At 39.9% G+C, this 15,060-nt stretch overlaps 1 protein-coding gene across 2 annotated transcripts in view; it reads left to right on the top strand.

Annotated features, from left to right (window-relative positions):
* Positions 1 to 3,025: 3,025 nt before the first annotated feature.
* The window catches only part of DEK (DEK proto-oncogene), a 30,617-nt gene continuing 18,582 nt past the window's right edge, over positions 3,026 to 15,060 (top strand). The window contains exons 1-7 of one of the 2 annotated variants that reach the window (XM_082664379.1): positions 3,026 to 3,196; positions 3,555 to 3,708; positions 6,978 to 7,079; positions 7,318 to 7,427; positions 8,781 to 8,875; positions 9,763 to 9,883; positions 14,165 to 14,353. In XM_082664379.1, the coding sequence (XP_082520505.1) occupies positions 3,564 to 3,708; positions 6,978 to 7,079; positions 7,318 to 7,427; positions 8,781 to 8,875; positions 9,763 to 9,883; positions 14,165 to 14,353 (762 nt within the window). In that variant the 5' untranslated portion in view covers positions 3,026 to 3,196; positions 3,555 to 3,563. Of the gene's footprint in view, positions 3,197 to 3,317; positions 3,709 to 6,977; positions 7,080 to 7,317; positions 7,428 to 8,780; positions 8,876 to 9,762; positions 9,884 to 14,164; positions 14,354 to 15,060 lie in introns of those variants that run through there. The other variant, XM_082664380.1, reaches the window with a different exon arrangement.

Below are 15,060 nucleotides of genomic sequence, written 5' to 3'. Positions count from 1 at the left end.
TGTAGGACCTTATAAACCATGTGGACAAAAAAAAAATTGTTGCCTGCCATTTCAGTAAACAAAGAATGTTGCCTGTCATTCCAGTAAACAGCAAATGTTACCACCATCAAGCCATCAGCCACTGCACCCTGAGGGGAATTCAGGACAGAGAAAAACAGGATACTGGCCCTAGATAGTTAAGATGCATTTCTAAGGACTTCCCTGGTGGCGCAGTGGTTAAGAATCTGCCTGCCAATGCAGGGGACACGGGTTCGAGCCCTGGTGCAGGAAGATCCCACGTGCTGCGGAGCAACTAAGCCTGTGTACCACAACTAATGAGCCTGCGCTCTAGAGCCCGTGTGCCACAACTACTGAGCCTGCGTGCCACAACTACTGAAGCCCATGTGCCTAGAGCCGGTGCTCTGCAACAAGAGTAGCCACCGCAATGAGAAACCCGCGCACCGCATCGAAGAGTAGCCCCTGCTCACCGCAACTAGAAAAAGCCCGCGGGCAGCCACAAAGACCCAATGCAGCCAAAAATAAAAAATAAAAATAAATAAATTTATAACAACAACAAAAAAGAAGTAAGGTCTTTGATTCTTTTGTTGCATTTATCACTATCTGAAAATTTTAGTTGCTTATTGTCTGTCTTCCCCACTAAAATGTATACTCCTTGTGGCTGCAGGGACTTTGTCTTGTTCATCACAGTATTCTTGGCACCTAAAGCAGGGCCTGACGCATAGTAAGTGATCAATAGGGATTTGCCAAATGCATGCAAACCAAAATAAACTCTTATTATGAAGATTCAGAGCATTTTTTGTTTATTGTGATGTGATGGTATATTAGGATGAGACAGGTTCTTTTGGCAAAAGTTTATTTAACAGCTGTTAAACAATTTTGTTTAACAGAAGTTTATTTCTCACTCACTGCAACTAGAGAAAGCCTGCATGCAGCAACAAAGACCCAATGCAGCCAAAAATAAAATAAATAATTTATTTATTTTTAAAAAAGAGATGCATTTCTAAGGAATGATTTCCAATGAGCCCAATCTCTTGCATCTTCCCATTCATAGAAAAGCAGTAAAATCATTAACTTGAGATATCTTTTTTTTGTGATTAGCAGTAATCTTTTGATGTTTGACTACATGTTTTTGTTTGGGTTTTGTTGTTGTTGTTTTGTGGGTTTCGTTCAGCAAAAACTCCGATATATCCTGGCTCTTCCCTTACTTATTCAGAGCAGTTCCTCAGAGCGATCTGAGAGGCTGTCTCCCAGGCCATAGTCCTCAGTAAGTTCCCTGAATAAAACATAACTCGAGGCTTCCCTGGTGGCACAGTGGTTGAGAATCTGCCTGCCAATGCAAGGGACACAGGTTTGAGCCCTGGTCTGGGAAGATCCCACATGCCGTGGAGCAACTAAGCTCGTGCACCATAACTACTGAGCTTGCGCTCCAGAGCCCGCGAGCCACAACTACTGAGTCCGCGTGCCACAACTACTGAAGCCCACGTGCCTAGAACTCGTGCTCTGCAACGAGAGAAGCCAGTGCAATGAGAAGCCGGTGCACCACGACGAAGAGTAGCCCCTGCTCGCCACAACTAGAGAAAAGCTCGGGCACAGCAATGAAGACCCAATGCAGCCAAAAATAAATTTATTAAAAAAAAAAAAAAAAAGTAACTCGCAACTTTTAGGTTGTGCATTTTTCTTTGGTGGACAACCATAAGTATTTTGAATTTTATTCCAAGTATGATGGGGAATCATTGGAGAGTCTTAAGCAAGCGAGTACCCAATCTGATAATTAAAACAAAAATACAAACAAATCACCTTGGCTGCTACGTGATTAGTAGGAGGTGGGGCTAGCAATGTGGAAGCCACTTGACCAGTGAGGGACTATGTCCAAATCCAAGCAACAGAGTGGACAGGAGCTGAGTGACATCAGTAGAGTGAAAAACGGTTTTAAATTTGAGAGTATAAGTGACAGGATTTGCTTATGTTTTCAGTACGGGCACAAAAGGAAAAAAGAAGATTCAAAGAAAATGTCTAACTTTTGCCTTACAAACCGGAGTCCATTCAGGGAAATTTAACTGATCATATTTCTGTTAAATTCATCCAGTAAAAGGATCCTGTGGGCAGACAGTGGTTGAGGACTTCGGGGTGGGGGGGCGGGAATGAAGGGAATCAAATACAGTAAGGGGGAGCATTTGGGCGGGGGAAAGCACTGTGTTGTGTTTTGTTTTTTTTTTAAACGAAGCCAAAAGATGAGTTTATTGCTAGGGTTTCGACCTGCAAGCCCGAAAACTCAAGGGTATGGGAGCAATGTGTTCACTTTTTTAAACGTTGAGTTTTAAAGGATTCTGCGGAGCTGGCCTAAACTCTGGGAGAAGAGCCTGGACTGGGTGATACCGTATTTCCTCTATTATAACTAACACACATGATTTCCCCCTACATTTACAGGTCTGGAAATCTTTTTCTCTCCGGTGACTGTGAATTTTCAACGTGGTAGGGGCTTTTCCCTTGCGGTGCACCTTACAAGCGACGGGGTCCTCCGAAATACAGCAGATTCGGAAGTCATCACCAGCGTGATCTCTGGGACCCAAATGAGATCGCTCACTTAGTTATTCCCCTCAACCTCTGGGAAATACTGTAGCAGCGACTTCACGGGATATAAACTTCTTCACCACCCTCCGCCCGCCCCCTCGCGGACCCGCGGCCGCTCCTCTTTTCCGGGAACGAGCCACGGAGACAATACACAGGCAGGCCCTCTAGCGTTCTTCCGCTCGGCGCCGCCACGCCGGTCCCGCGCCCGCTCCCGCCCGCCGCCCGGGAAGCGGCCTGTCCGCTTTTCAGGCAGAACGCCGACCAGACGCCGGACGCCGCCGGGGGCCGCCTGGGAGCGCGCGGCCCCTGCGCCCGCGGCCAGGGCCACCCTCGCGCCCCCGCCCCAGCCTAGCCCGCCGGGGCTTCCCACAGAGGCGCCGGCCCGCCCCGCCTCCCCCACTCCGCGCGCGCCAACTTCCAGCTCACGGCCCTGATTGGCCGCCGCATTCCCGCTTTCCTTCCCGAACCGCCATTTTGAAAATCTTGTTGATTCTGGGCATTCGAGAGAGCGGCGCAAGCGTCACGCCAGCGAGCAGTCCGCGCGCGTCCTCCTCGGTGCCCGTCGCCACCGCCCGGAGCGTCTTCGTGCCCTCGCGCGCCAGGCCCGCGGCGGCCGGGACCCGTGGTGAGGGCCGCGTTGGCGAAGGACAGGCCGAGAGGGCGCGCGGGGCCCGCCCGCACCGCCGCGGCCATTTGGACGGCGGCCTGGGGCGGGGGAGGGGACGCGGGGCGGCCGGCGGCGCGGGCCGGGCGGTGGGAGGGGCGGCTAGGCGCCCGCGCTTTCCCGCCTCAGGACGGCCGGACTGCCTGCGGGGCAAGAGGGAAGCCGCCCCCGGGGAGTGAGAGCAGCAGATCCGGCTACGCTGGGAGGCAACTTTGCGGTCAGGTTTCCCGCGGCTCCCGGGGGCGGCCGGCTGGAGCCGCCGCGTCCTTCCAGCCGGGGGCGAGGGGACCGAGACGTGTGGCTTCCTCCCCGCTCGCAGGTCCACAGCATGTCCTCCTCCGGCCCTGCTGCGGAGGGAGAGGGAGCCCCCGCCCAGCCCGCGTCCGAGAAAGAGCCCGAAATGCCCGGCCCGAGAGAAGAAAGTGAAGAGGAGGACGAGGACGACGAGGAGGAGGAGGAAGAGGAAGAGAAAGGTGGGGAGGAAGTCTCGTTGCTAGTGATCAATTTTCTCGAAAACGGTTTTCTGGCTGTTTTTGTGCTTAGAGACGCTAAATCGGAGTGATTTTCAGTAGGAATGTTTGCGGAATTAGGGTTTTTCGTGTTGAGCAGTAGCAGAGAAAATAACTTTGGGAATTCCAATTTAAAAAAAATTACTCGTTCCGTTGTTACTACTTTGCAGTGCAGTTTACTTCTCGCCAGCAACAGAGAAGTTCATAACATTTTATCATTTGACAGGAAGTTTGTAAGTTTCAGATCTGTTTTTTTAAAACTGCTAGCCTTGGGAGTTCCTAAGGTAATGTTTTGTTTTTGCTAATTTAAGTACACGTCCTTTGCCTTTTGAAGTTATTGTAGGGTCCTAACTGAAATCATATATTAAGACTTGAAAAAGTTATTAATACGAGTCTTGGAAATATTTTAATAGTTTTAATTTATTTGCCGAACTTCAGCAGACGTTCTTTTCAAAGGCTTAGGGGAGTTACTTTCACGGGGAAACACCGGTGAAAGCTGTTGCTCCCTTAGAAAGTAGTTAAATACGAAAGCAGTGAACTGTGAAAGTTAAATGAGAGCTCAGAGCTGTCTCAGTTTTGGTGTTGAGAGAGAGCGGTAGTAGCCTATTTGGACGCACGAAACCGAGGAGCCTTAGAGAATTGAGTGGTATGCTGCGTCAGTTTATCCAGGATGCATGGGGCAGTGCCCCTTAGGTGTGCCCGCTTCCTAAAATGTTTCTAACCACTTAAAGCTCCGTGTCACAGATCTTATCGTTCTCTCGTGGTGTTAGCCCAATCTAGGTTTGTTTAATATTTGACTACCGCTCAACCAAACTTGGGAAGAGGTTTGAGGATTTCGTCCCAAACCCAGGTTTCACTGTCAATTTTTTTTTTTTTTAAGTCTAAACCAGTCCACCGTCAGCACTTTTTATAAATACAATCTGGGTTGAGATTACACGGTGTGCCTTTTGTTTGTCTAAAGTGGTATGTGCTCTAAGGGGAAGCATGTCCACGTTTAAGTACAAAAACGCTTAGGAAAAATATGAATTATTTTTAAATTATTCATGATATAATAACTGGAAATTGGCCGCAGTATCTCACTACTAGTCCAAGACTTTCTCAGCGCTTTTTCCTCGAATTTTTGGTTTTGGATACCACCGAGATGATGAATTTCTTCACATCAGGAAGAAATTACAGAAGTCATGTAAAAATTCTATAAATGACCGGTACAGTAATGCTAGGGAGATGGATGGCAGTTTAAATTGTGATTTTTTTTTTAACATGAAAATTAAAAAAAAAATAGCCCCAGGCAGTTCTATAGTTGTCCTAATTTATTATTGTTCTCCTTTTCCTCATGTGAGGTGTTTGTGGAGCAGTCGAAATTGTGGATGTTTTTATCCTACTTGGCCCTGAAAATTTAACTCTACTACTGAGGCATCATAGAAACAAGACACTGAAATTTGTGCCAAGTAAGGGGGTGAATTGACTTAGCTTGGCAGTGGTTTGGGGAGTGAGGGGAAGGGCGGTAGGAGATGCCTTGTAAAAGATGACCCCTAGGTTTCTGTCTTTGACAGCTGGGTGGATAATACTGCCATTTTCTGAAAGGTAGAATTCATGAAGGTGAGTGAGTTTGGAGATGATTATGACTTCTGTTTCGGATGCCTTGAGTTTGGTGCCTGTAGGACATGAAGTGGAGCTGTTCAGTTGACAGCCTGAAGCTCAGGAGAAGGCTCTGGACTGGAGGTAGACCAGGAATGTCATTAGCTTATAGATGGTAATCAGCAGCAAGCAAAGGGCTTACATCACTCCGGGAAAGGAAGCGAAGTGGTCACCAGCGTTGGTTTAGGGTGCTTTCTTTCCTTGCCGCACACCATTGCCAGCGTACACCTGCTGGAATCCCTTTCTTTTTACTAATTCTTTATGGGCAGATCCTTACGTCTCCAAATCTTACCTGTCCTTCAAAGCCAGATCCAGTGTTTTGGTCCTTTTTCCATAATCGAAAAAGAATTACTCTTTTATCAACTCAGAGAACTTTCAATTATATCTTTCTTAAAGTGTGTTATCATCTATTTTGGAGTATATTTGTGTCTCACGGACCCCAGTAGACATGATCTCTTTCAAGAAATATTCAGTTTCTTAATCTATTGATGCCTCCTTAGTATCTAGTGCAACTTGGCACAAAATAGGCATGCAGGTGAATGAGTGGAAGCACTTCCAGCAATCTATAGTGTCCTCTTATTTATCTGACTTTATCTCAGTCAGAAAGTAAGTGGGTTTTAGAAAATCCAGCCTAGGGACTACCCTGGTGGTTCAGTGGTTAAGAATCTGCCTGCCAGTGCAGGGGACACAGGTTCGAGCCCTGGTCCAGGAAGATCCCACATGCCTCAGAGCAGCTAAGCTCGTGTGCTACAACTACTGAGCCTGCGAGCCACAACTACTGAAGCCCATGGGCCTAGAGCCCGTGCTCCGCAACAAGAGAAGCCACCGCAATGAGAAGCCTGCGCACCGCAACTAGAGAGAGCCTGTGCGCAGCAGTGAAGACCTAACACAGCCAAAAATAAAAAAAAGAAAATCCAGCATAATGTTTAAATTGTAAAATATATATATTACCTAGCTTAGGAAAAAAAAAGCGGTACGGACTAAACATTGCAAAACTTTTTTACAGGGTTTTATGACCATTATTATGAACATCATTTATTGAACTACAAAGTAATGCCCTCCCAATTGATTGCCTTAAATGTAAACTTGCAGAATTTTACCCTAGCCATAGTAACTCCAGGCTGCTCTGCCTTACTGTTGCTTTTCTTCTGTCAGCTTACTAAATTATTGCTTTGCCCTGAATATCTCTTGAAGTTCTTAAAATCTCAATCTAAACTTGCTGTTTTCTGATGTACGGTAAATGGAATCCCAATTAATAGAATTATGTCTAGTCAAATCGTAGGTTTAATGAGTACCTTGGTGATTTTTCACAAATAAAGTGACTGGACTTCGATAGCAATAATTGTAGCTGGATAGAAGTTTGTTTGCTTTCTGATTTTTTTTTTAAAAACTGGTTCCCCTGTGGGGTTGCCAGGTAAGTAAAATGTTACTTTTAAAAAACTTCAGCGACGCTATTAACTTATCACGTATTTTCATCTCTGTTGTATCATTTACTTCTCAAAATCATGCTCAGGAGAAGAGTTTATGTTTATGTAATAAAGTTAATACCTTCTTTAAGCTTTTTGTTATTTAAGAAGTATTAAATTGATTTCTAGAAAAGAGTCTCATCGTGGAAGGCAAGAGGGAAAAGAAAAAAGTAGAGAGGTTGACAATGCAAGTCTCTTCCTTGCAAAGAGAGCCATTTACAATTGCACAAGGTGAGTTTATGTTCCTTTCATTTTATAGTGAAAACGCCTAAATGTACAAAATGATGGATAGCAGTGCTTATTAGTTTTTAGTGTTTACTAAGTAGCAATATATAACTGGTGTAATTCTATTTAATTTGCCCTATTAGAACAAGTTATATGTAAATTATGCTGTAAAAAACAATTCTCATTAAATTAAATGTTCTAACACATAATGGGTATTTAACTTTAACATGGTATTTTTTCCTAGGAAAGGGGCAGAAACTTTGTGAAATTGAAAGGATACATTTTTTTCTGAGTAAGAAGAAAACGGATGAACTTAGAAATCTACATAAACTGCTTTACAACAGACCAGGCACAGTAAGACCTTTTTTATACCTTTTACCTAGTAGTATACTTATGTGTTAAAATACTTCACAATGGAAGCATAATTTTAGTTCTGGAAAGGACTTAAGCAATCAACTAGATCAATCTCCATACCATACAAGTGAGCCAGCTGACACACAGTTGAATGACTTATCACAGGACATGTAGCTGGATATTAGCCATTAGTATTTTAACATCCAGGGCTCTTCATACTGTAGTTGTTTTTAAGGCAAACTAAAATTTCACATTGTGAAATCAAAATTATGATGATTTTAGTGATTTTTAACTGTATTAGAAGAAATCTGTTTTTTTGATTTTTAAAAAATTAATTTATATTTATTCATTTATTTGGCTATGCTGGGTCTTAGTTGTGGCACGCAGGATCTAGTTCCCTGACCAGGGATCAAACCCAGGCACCCTGTATTGGGAGCACGAAGTCTAACCGCTGGACCACGAGGGACCTCCCTTTTTTGGATGTTTCTAACCATTCAGAAATAAATGATTACAGCATATTGTATCTCATTTTGAGGAAATATCTGTTAAATTAGGTGGTAATTTTTTGCCAGTGTTAGAATAAATCAGTGTTTCATTTACTGAATTACTATACTGTACACACAACTTCAGTATTTCATATAAGTGAGGAGACTTTGAGCTGTGAGTGGACAAAGTAAAGTTTGACATTGTTTGACTGTCTGAAGCATGGTAAAATTTATTTTCATGTGTGTTACCTCAGTCGACCCTGACAACAATCTAATCTACACAAGTCCCATTACTGCTAAATGGTATTAACTTTTGGAGGTGCTCTGTTCTTTTTAAAGAATCAATCCCTGACTTTCTGTTGGAAAATAAGAAATATTACTAGCAACTTGTATTATTTAAGGAAAGGACGTCATTTATTTTTTAATGTTATTTATTTATTTTGGCCACACCACACGGCTTGTGGGATATTAGTTCCCTGACCGGGGACTGAACCCGGGCCCTTGGCAGTGAGAGCACGGAGCCCTAACCACTGGATCGCCAGGGAGTAGGCTGTCCTTTTAGTAACTTTCCACATTCCCTGGTGCTGTCAGGTAACATTTAGTTGTGGTTTTATAATTACTAGTAAAAATTCCCAGATGAAATTCATTTCAATTCAAATTGTTATTTTCAAAGAATTGAGTTTGAACACTTTATAATGTTAATATTTTAGTAGCAAATACAGTTTTCCAATGTGAAGAAAAAATGTTGAATACACCAATATTGTAGTGTGGAGACAGGTGTGAAAATAAGGTGTTGGCTTTGAAATTTTTCTTGTGTACATTACTGGGTAATAAATAGTAGCATTAATAATAGGAGAAACATTTTCAGGTGTCCTCATTAAAGAAGAATGTGGGTCAGTTCAGTGGATTTCCATTTGAAAAAGGAAGTATCCAATATAAAAAGAAGGAAGAAATGTTGAAAAAGTAAGTTATTTTTATAAATATCATAGTTAATGTGCTTCACACTTAATTTTAAACATTTAAATATAACTGCCCTTACATTTTCAGTAGACTGACGATTCTTTGCTTTAAATTCCAAGAGCATGTCATCATAAAGTATTAACTATTTCTGATAAATAGCGGCTGTCAAAATTATTGAAAACTCAAAAGACATTTTTGTTTCTTAGAAGAATGATACAGGTAAATCATTCACACAGTCCAAAATTCAGGAGGTCCAAAGGAAATGTAGTGAAAACTCTTCCATTCCTGTTCCCTGCCAGCCACTCTGTTCTCCCACTTATAGGTACCACTTAAACTATTTTGAAGTTAATCAACTTGATAGAAATCATTTCCATTCTAATGCAAACAAGATGATATATTCTTTAAAAAAAATTTTTTTAATGTGATGATATATTCTTATAAGAGTTTTTGTTTGTTAAGTCACTTGTAGTTTAAAAACTCTAAGTATTAAAGGTCATTACCTATACCTTCTTTGAGACATTGTCAGTAGGAATACTCAGGGGAAAATGTGTTGTTTAATCAGTCACCAGCCAGAAGAATTAACAAGTCTGTGAATTTTATAGTATTGAAAACTTTAGGTTATATTTCAGTGAACTAAGTGAATTTATTTTCATACCACCTTTAAGACTTAATTGGTAAATGATGTTTTCCATTTATTAATAATTACATCTGGTTGTATTTTGTGCAGTAGTCAAGATTATCGGGAGTACTTCTAAGATTCAGAGAAACATTGGCTGTTTTCTTAATATTTGTGGCTGAGCCAGTTTGGTTAGCTATTATCTTTATATTGTGGAGAATGTTTATAAACTTTCCTACATAATCACATTGGTTTCTTCCATTTTCTGTTTCAGATTTAGAAATGCCATGTTAAAGAGCATCTGCGAGGTTCTTGATTTGGAGCGATCAGGTGTAAATAGTGAACTGGTGAAAAGGATCTTGAATTTCTTAATGCATCCAAAGCCTTCTGGCAAAGTGAGGATCACTTTTTACTATTTCAGTAACAAATCAGTTATTTGTAGTGTCTCCATTCTCTTTTTTTCTGGAACATTTTAATTAGCATTGCTGTCAACATTCAGTAATATCTTTTACATTCAAAGAATATGCCTTCCGTTGACGTATCTGCAACAATTTCATGACAGAAATAACAGAGAAGGCATACGGATGTGTTCTCCCTTATCAGATGTAAAGGATGTAAGATTAAGAAAAATAATTGTTAACTAAATGTCAAATGGGACAGAAATACAAAGGAAGTATCCAGAGTTATGTATATAGAAGGCACTTGAAGGACAGAAACAGGTTGAGCTGAGGGTGAGGTGTTGGGCTGGTGAGGGAGAGTGTGCGACCTATAATCAGATGAGGAAAGGCAAGATGGTGTATTAAAGCTGGATATTTACTAGATACTGGAATAAGGTTATGAGAAAGTGACAGAAAAAAGCTGGCTCTTTGAAGTTTCTTGAACTGTATTTCCAGAATCATCAAGAGAGCCCAGGAGCTGGACAGGGAAGTAAAAGTCTTACAGTTTTCCCTACTCTTCTAAAATCTGGATTAGGTTTGCCCTGATTGTTCAACAGTAACAAAGGACATCACTGAGTTAAAATGTTTATTGAAGTGTTAATTATATGACCTTGCATTTTCAGTTTGTTTTCAATCTTTTAGCAAATATTTTCATATTTTTTCATTTTGATAGGAAAGAAATTGGGAAGAGATCTAGAGGGCCTAGGAGTTCAGGGGAACACCATCAGTGAGGGGAGAAGGGCATTAAGATTAGAAATCAGAAAATAGCTCTGGGACTTTATTTTTGTCTGCTCTTGGTCCTGTTGACCATTAGCTGGATAGTGATACTTAAGGATATTTTTGTCATACAGCCACAAACTGAAGGCATATGGTAATGGGGGAGGAGGGGTTCTAGTTGATTTATTTAAAAGATGAGTTTGAACACTATTTCCCCAGAAGCAGTTACTAAGTTGCCTGAGATATGAGGGATATGTTTATATTCAACATTTCCTCAGTGATTTTCAAGTGTGTTAGTCTCAAGACCCCATTACCCTTTTAAAATCAATGAGGGCCTCAAGAGCTTTTGTTTATGTGGGTTATTTTGATATTTACTGTATTCTGAATTAAAACTGAAAAGTTCTAAAATAACAGGCTCACTACATGTTAACAAAAGTAATATCTGTATGAAAAATAACTATACTTTACAAAATTTTAATGAGAAGAACGGCCTTCTGTTTTTGCAAATCTGTTTATGTCTGTCTTAAGAGAAGACAGCTCTCTTCTCATTTGCTTCTGCATTTCCTTCTGTTGCAATGTATTGATTTGCTTGAAGTACATGAAGAAAATCCAGCCACACACAGCTGTGTATCTAGAAAAAGGAAGGATATTTTAAAAACCCTTTCAGTTAATTATGGATAGTCTCCTTTGATATAACACCAAAACTCCACAGTGGGGAGGTTCTTAAAGGTTAGTTGTAATGTATCTAAAACCATGTTAATAAACTTGGACCTTTTACCTATGCATATTTTGTAATATGCACTCTCCATTTGGAAAATGTTGGTTCCCTGAATTATGCATATCTTCCAAATGCTGGCGCATTTCATTGAACACTGTCAAAAAGTCACATTCATTAATATAACCTTTGTCTCATCAGAAAAAAATATCTTTAGGTATTGGGAGCCTGTCAGTTCCATGATAGTGGATGTGAACTTTCCAAAATTTTAATTTTCACTTGAAATTTTGAAATTTATCATTGGCAATACATACTGTCAGGTTTCTTTTGAGGTGACAGGCTCACATTTATTTCTGAGACTATGTCTGTCAAATACCTAAGTCTGAATAGGCATAGTTTTTTAATTATTCTTTTAAAAATGATATTCCATGAAAAAAGGTAGCTTAGTTCACTGCTCAGTTGTGCAAGTGCTTTTCTTTGAGGAGATCAGTGAACTTCCTTATGTAGCCAAAGTACTCTGTGTGTACCTCCGATTTTGTTATACAGATGTTATAAAGACATGTACTCAAAGGTTGAGAGTTAACACAGTATTTACTGTTTCATCAAGAACTGGTGTGTGGTTGTGAGGAATATAATGACTACAAACACAGTTTGCTGCCTCCATCTCGATAAGGTACCAGTAGGTTTACCCACCTTTGCTTTTTGCACAATTACTACAAATGTCAACGCAGTGAAAAGAGTGAATAAATAATGCCTTGGTATTATTATGAAAATAGTTCTGACCTTTTGGACTTCTGGAAAGGTCTCAGGAAACCGCAGGTTCCATGAACCAGACTTTGAGCCACTGTTTTATCCTTTTTTATGGAATCTTACTCTTACATCCATTTTTCATATCTGATTCTGTGATGATTACTCCTTAGTCTGATGGTATCAATCTCAAGCTATTTTCTGTGCTACCATATGCTTCCTTCCATCATTTGAGGAAAACACTATAAAGTCATTAATACTAATTTTTTCTGCTCTAGGATAGTCTTAAAATTATTGATTTAACATTGTTTTACTATCTTTTTGTACTTCTAGTTTGACTGTTAATCAGATTTTGTTTCCAAAAAGGGATGATGCTCTTGACATTGGATTCTGATTAATAGATTCAGCTATTTTTAGAACCAGTATAGGAAAGCTCTAAGGCATTTATATATTATTACTTTTTAAAAATGAAAGTCTCTTCGTTTATTTTTAGAAGTTGCATTTTCTTGATGGGTTTCTTGAATGATGCAACATTCTTTCACTTTCTTGTATAAATTTATCCAGCACCCATTCCAGTCCTCATCTTACTGATTTCACATACAGATTATATTCTTATAACCTGCATCTGGTTTCTGAGCTGACATAGGGATATCACATTTTTCAAATATATTCATGTCTTGGATTTCATTTAGTGAGTAGTGAGAGTTTGGACGGTGAGTTACCTTTTCTCCAAACAAGCATATCAAAGAATTTATCCAGATGGATTTGGTTCCTGGTAATAGGTGGTAATGGCAGTAGTTCACATAACAAGGTTATCTGTATACATTCTAGGAGGTTTCTTGTGGAGAACCTCTCTGAGAAATATCTTTGGTCTACTGACTTATTTTCTGGAGGTACCTAGATTGGCTGTTTCCCAGTCTGTCTTTAGAGAAGGGTAGGTCGTTTGGGCAAGCTAGAGGCTGTCCTGTGGGTTGTAGATAGCCTGAAAATGCCACATTACACAAAGCAGCCACCTTTTCTTAATTTTTGTACAGGTAACATTGACCCCTAAGACTGAAATTTCCTGGAAGAGAAGGGACCTGTGGTTCTGCTAGTTTCATGAGACATGCTTAGAGTTACCAGTAACATTTACACAATCGCGTATCTTAAGGTTACGTTACAGAATTTTCCTTATTGTAGAAAATAACATAGGCAAAAATAAAGACAAAAGATGCCCATGATTTTAGAAGTAAATAATTTTAATTCCTTAGTCTTTTCAGATCCTTTATGCAAGGTTATTTTATAGTTTTCAATTTCAGAAGTTAGTAAATACTCCCCTAAGAAAGCATTTAAAAATTAAATTTTTTAGTTAATTAAATTATTTTCCTCATGTGATCTCTGCTTTTTAAATATACATGGTTTAATTGAATATCAGAGTAATGGCAGGGGCACTTATTCTGTGGTTCTTAATTCATTTCATAATTAACATACTCAACACTTATTGCATATTTAAAATCATCAGTGAGAATATAATCCTGGCATTATTGAAAGTAGAACCCATAGGTAATATGAATATAAACTATATGTTTCATCAATTCAAGATGTGTAAAGTGAGGTTTTATTTCCTTTATGGATGATTCCTCCTGGTCGATTAGTGGGTCCCCTAAAGCAAGAAGGCAGTGACAGTTTTAATGCTTGTAGGAGTGAAATAAATAGCAAGTCTAACTGAAAATATCATCTTGATGAAGTATAAACAAATATCTGAACTTAACACAGTGTGCACTTGGGCTTCTAGTCCCATATCAGAATGTAGAACACATACTTCTTTCAAATATGTGAAGAGTCTCTTGCCTAGAACCTAAGGTTCTAAAAAAATGAAAGGGTGTTGGTGTTGGTAGTGCAGACAAAAAGGTTGATTTGACACGTGAAGTTAAAGATGAATTCTCTGTAAAGCTGCTAAGCTTGGAAATAAAATTTCTTGAGACAGGAACAAGAAGAATTGAGTTGAGAAGTAGTTATCAAAAAGACGTGATTGACTTGGAAATATAATAGCTCATTGATGTTATCCTTATTTTATGCAGCCATTGCCAAAATCTAAAAAAACTTCTAGCAAAGGCAACAAGAAGGAACGGAACAGTTCTGGAATGTCCAGGAAAGCTAAGCGAACCAAATGTCCTGAAATTCTGTCAGATGAATCTAGCAGTGATGAAGAGGAAAAGAAAAACAAAGAAGAGTCTTCAGATGATGAAGATAAAGAAAGTGAAGAGGAGGTAAAATGTTGGGGGTTTTTCCTCATTTCTTTCCATGGAGAGAGTTAAATACTCCTGCTATATAATAGATTAAGACAGAAAGCATAGATTTGAAGGAACTATATGTGTACCATGTTGGTTGTTTTTAATTCCAAAGACACAGAAAGGATTAAGTGTAAACCCTTTCTTTCCCTTAAGGAGCTTTTAGTTTTATTGCCATGCCAGAGTGTAAGAGTTGGAAAAGAATGAAGTTGCTGTGCACTGTGTTTGAGCTGGACCTTGAAGACTAGAGTAGGTAAATGAAGGGGGAGGAGTACATATCCTGACAGGAACACAAAGGAGACTTTTAAAGAAATTTTTCATAGTATATTAATACTTTATGATTGACTTGTACCATTTTATTCTGCTTTATGCAAAAAGCAAGGGGTTTAAGGACCACCGTTTTATCTCAGTTTGGGATTATTTAATGAGACTAGTGGCATTTGAAGTTTATTTGATTGGTGGGCAAATTTTGTGTCACTTAGGAATGCCTGTCAGTTTCTTTTACTTGGCAGTATTTATAAAATGTTGAGAATGTTTAGTTTCCGAAGAAAAACTTTGGGAAGCGGAGAGCTGCTGAACCATGTAAGGGGTTAGCTTTACCTCTCCTTAATATCTTCAATCAAGTAGATGAGGGAGAGATTACAAGGAGGTGATTTCCTGTTATTGTTAACAGTGTTTTGCTGGCT

Source organism: Grampus griseus (assembly GCF_964374135.1).
Source record: "Grampus griseus genome assembly, chromosome: 10".
NCBI lineage: Eukaryota > Metazoa > Chordata > Mammalia > Artiodactyla > Delphinidae > Grampus > Grampus griseus.
The sequence above is the reverse complement of the archived record's forward strand: the minus strand, read 5'-3'. Positions and strand labels throughout refer to the sequence as shown.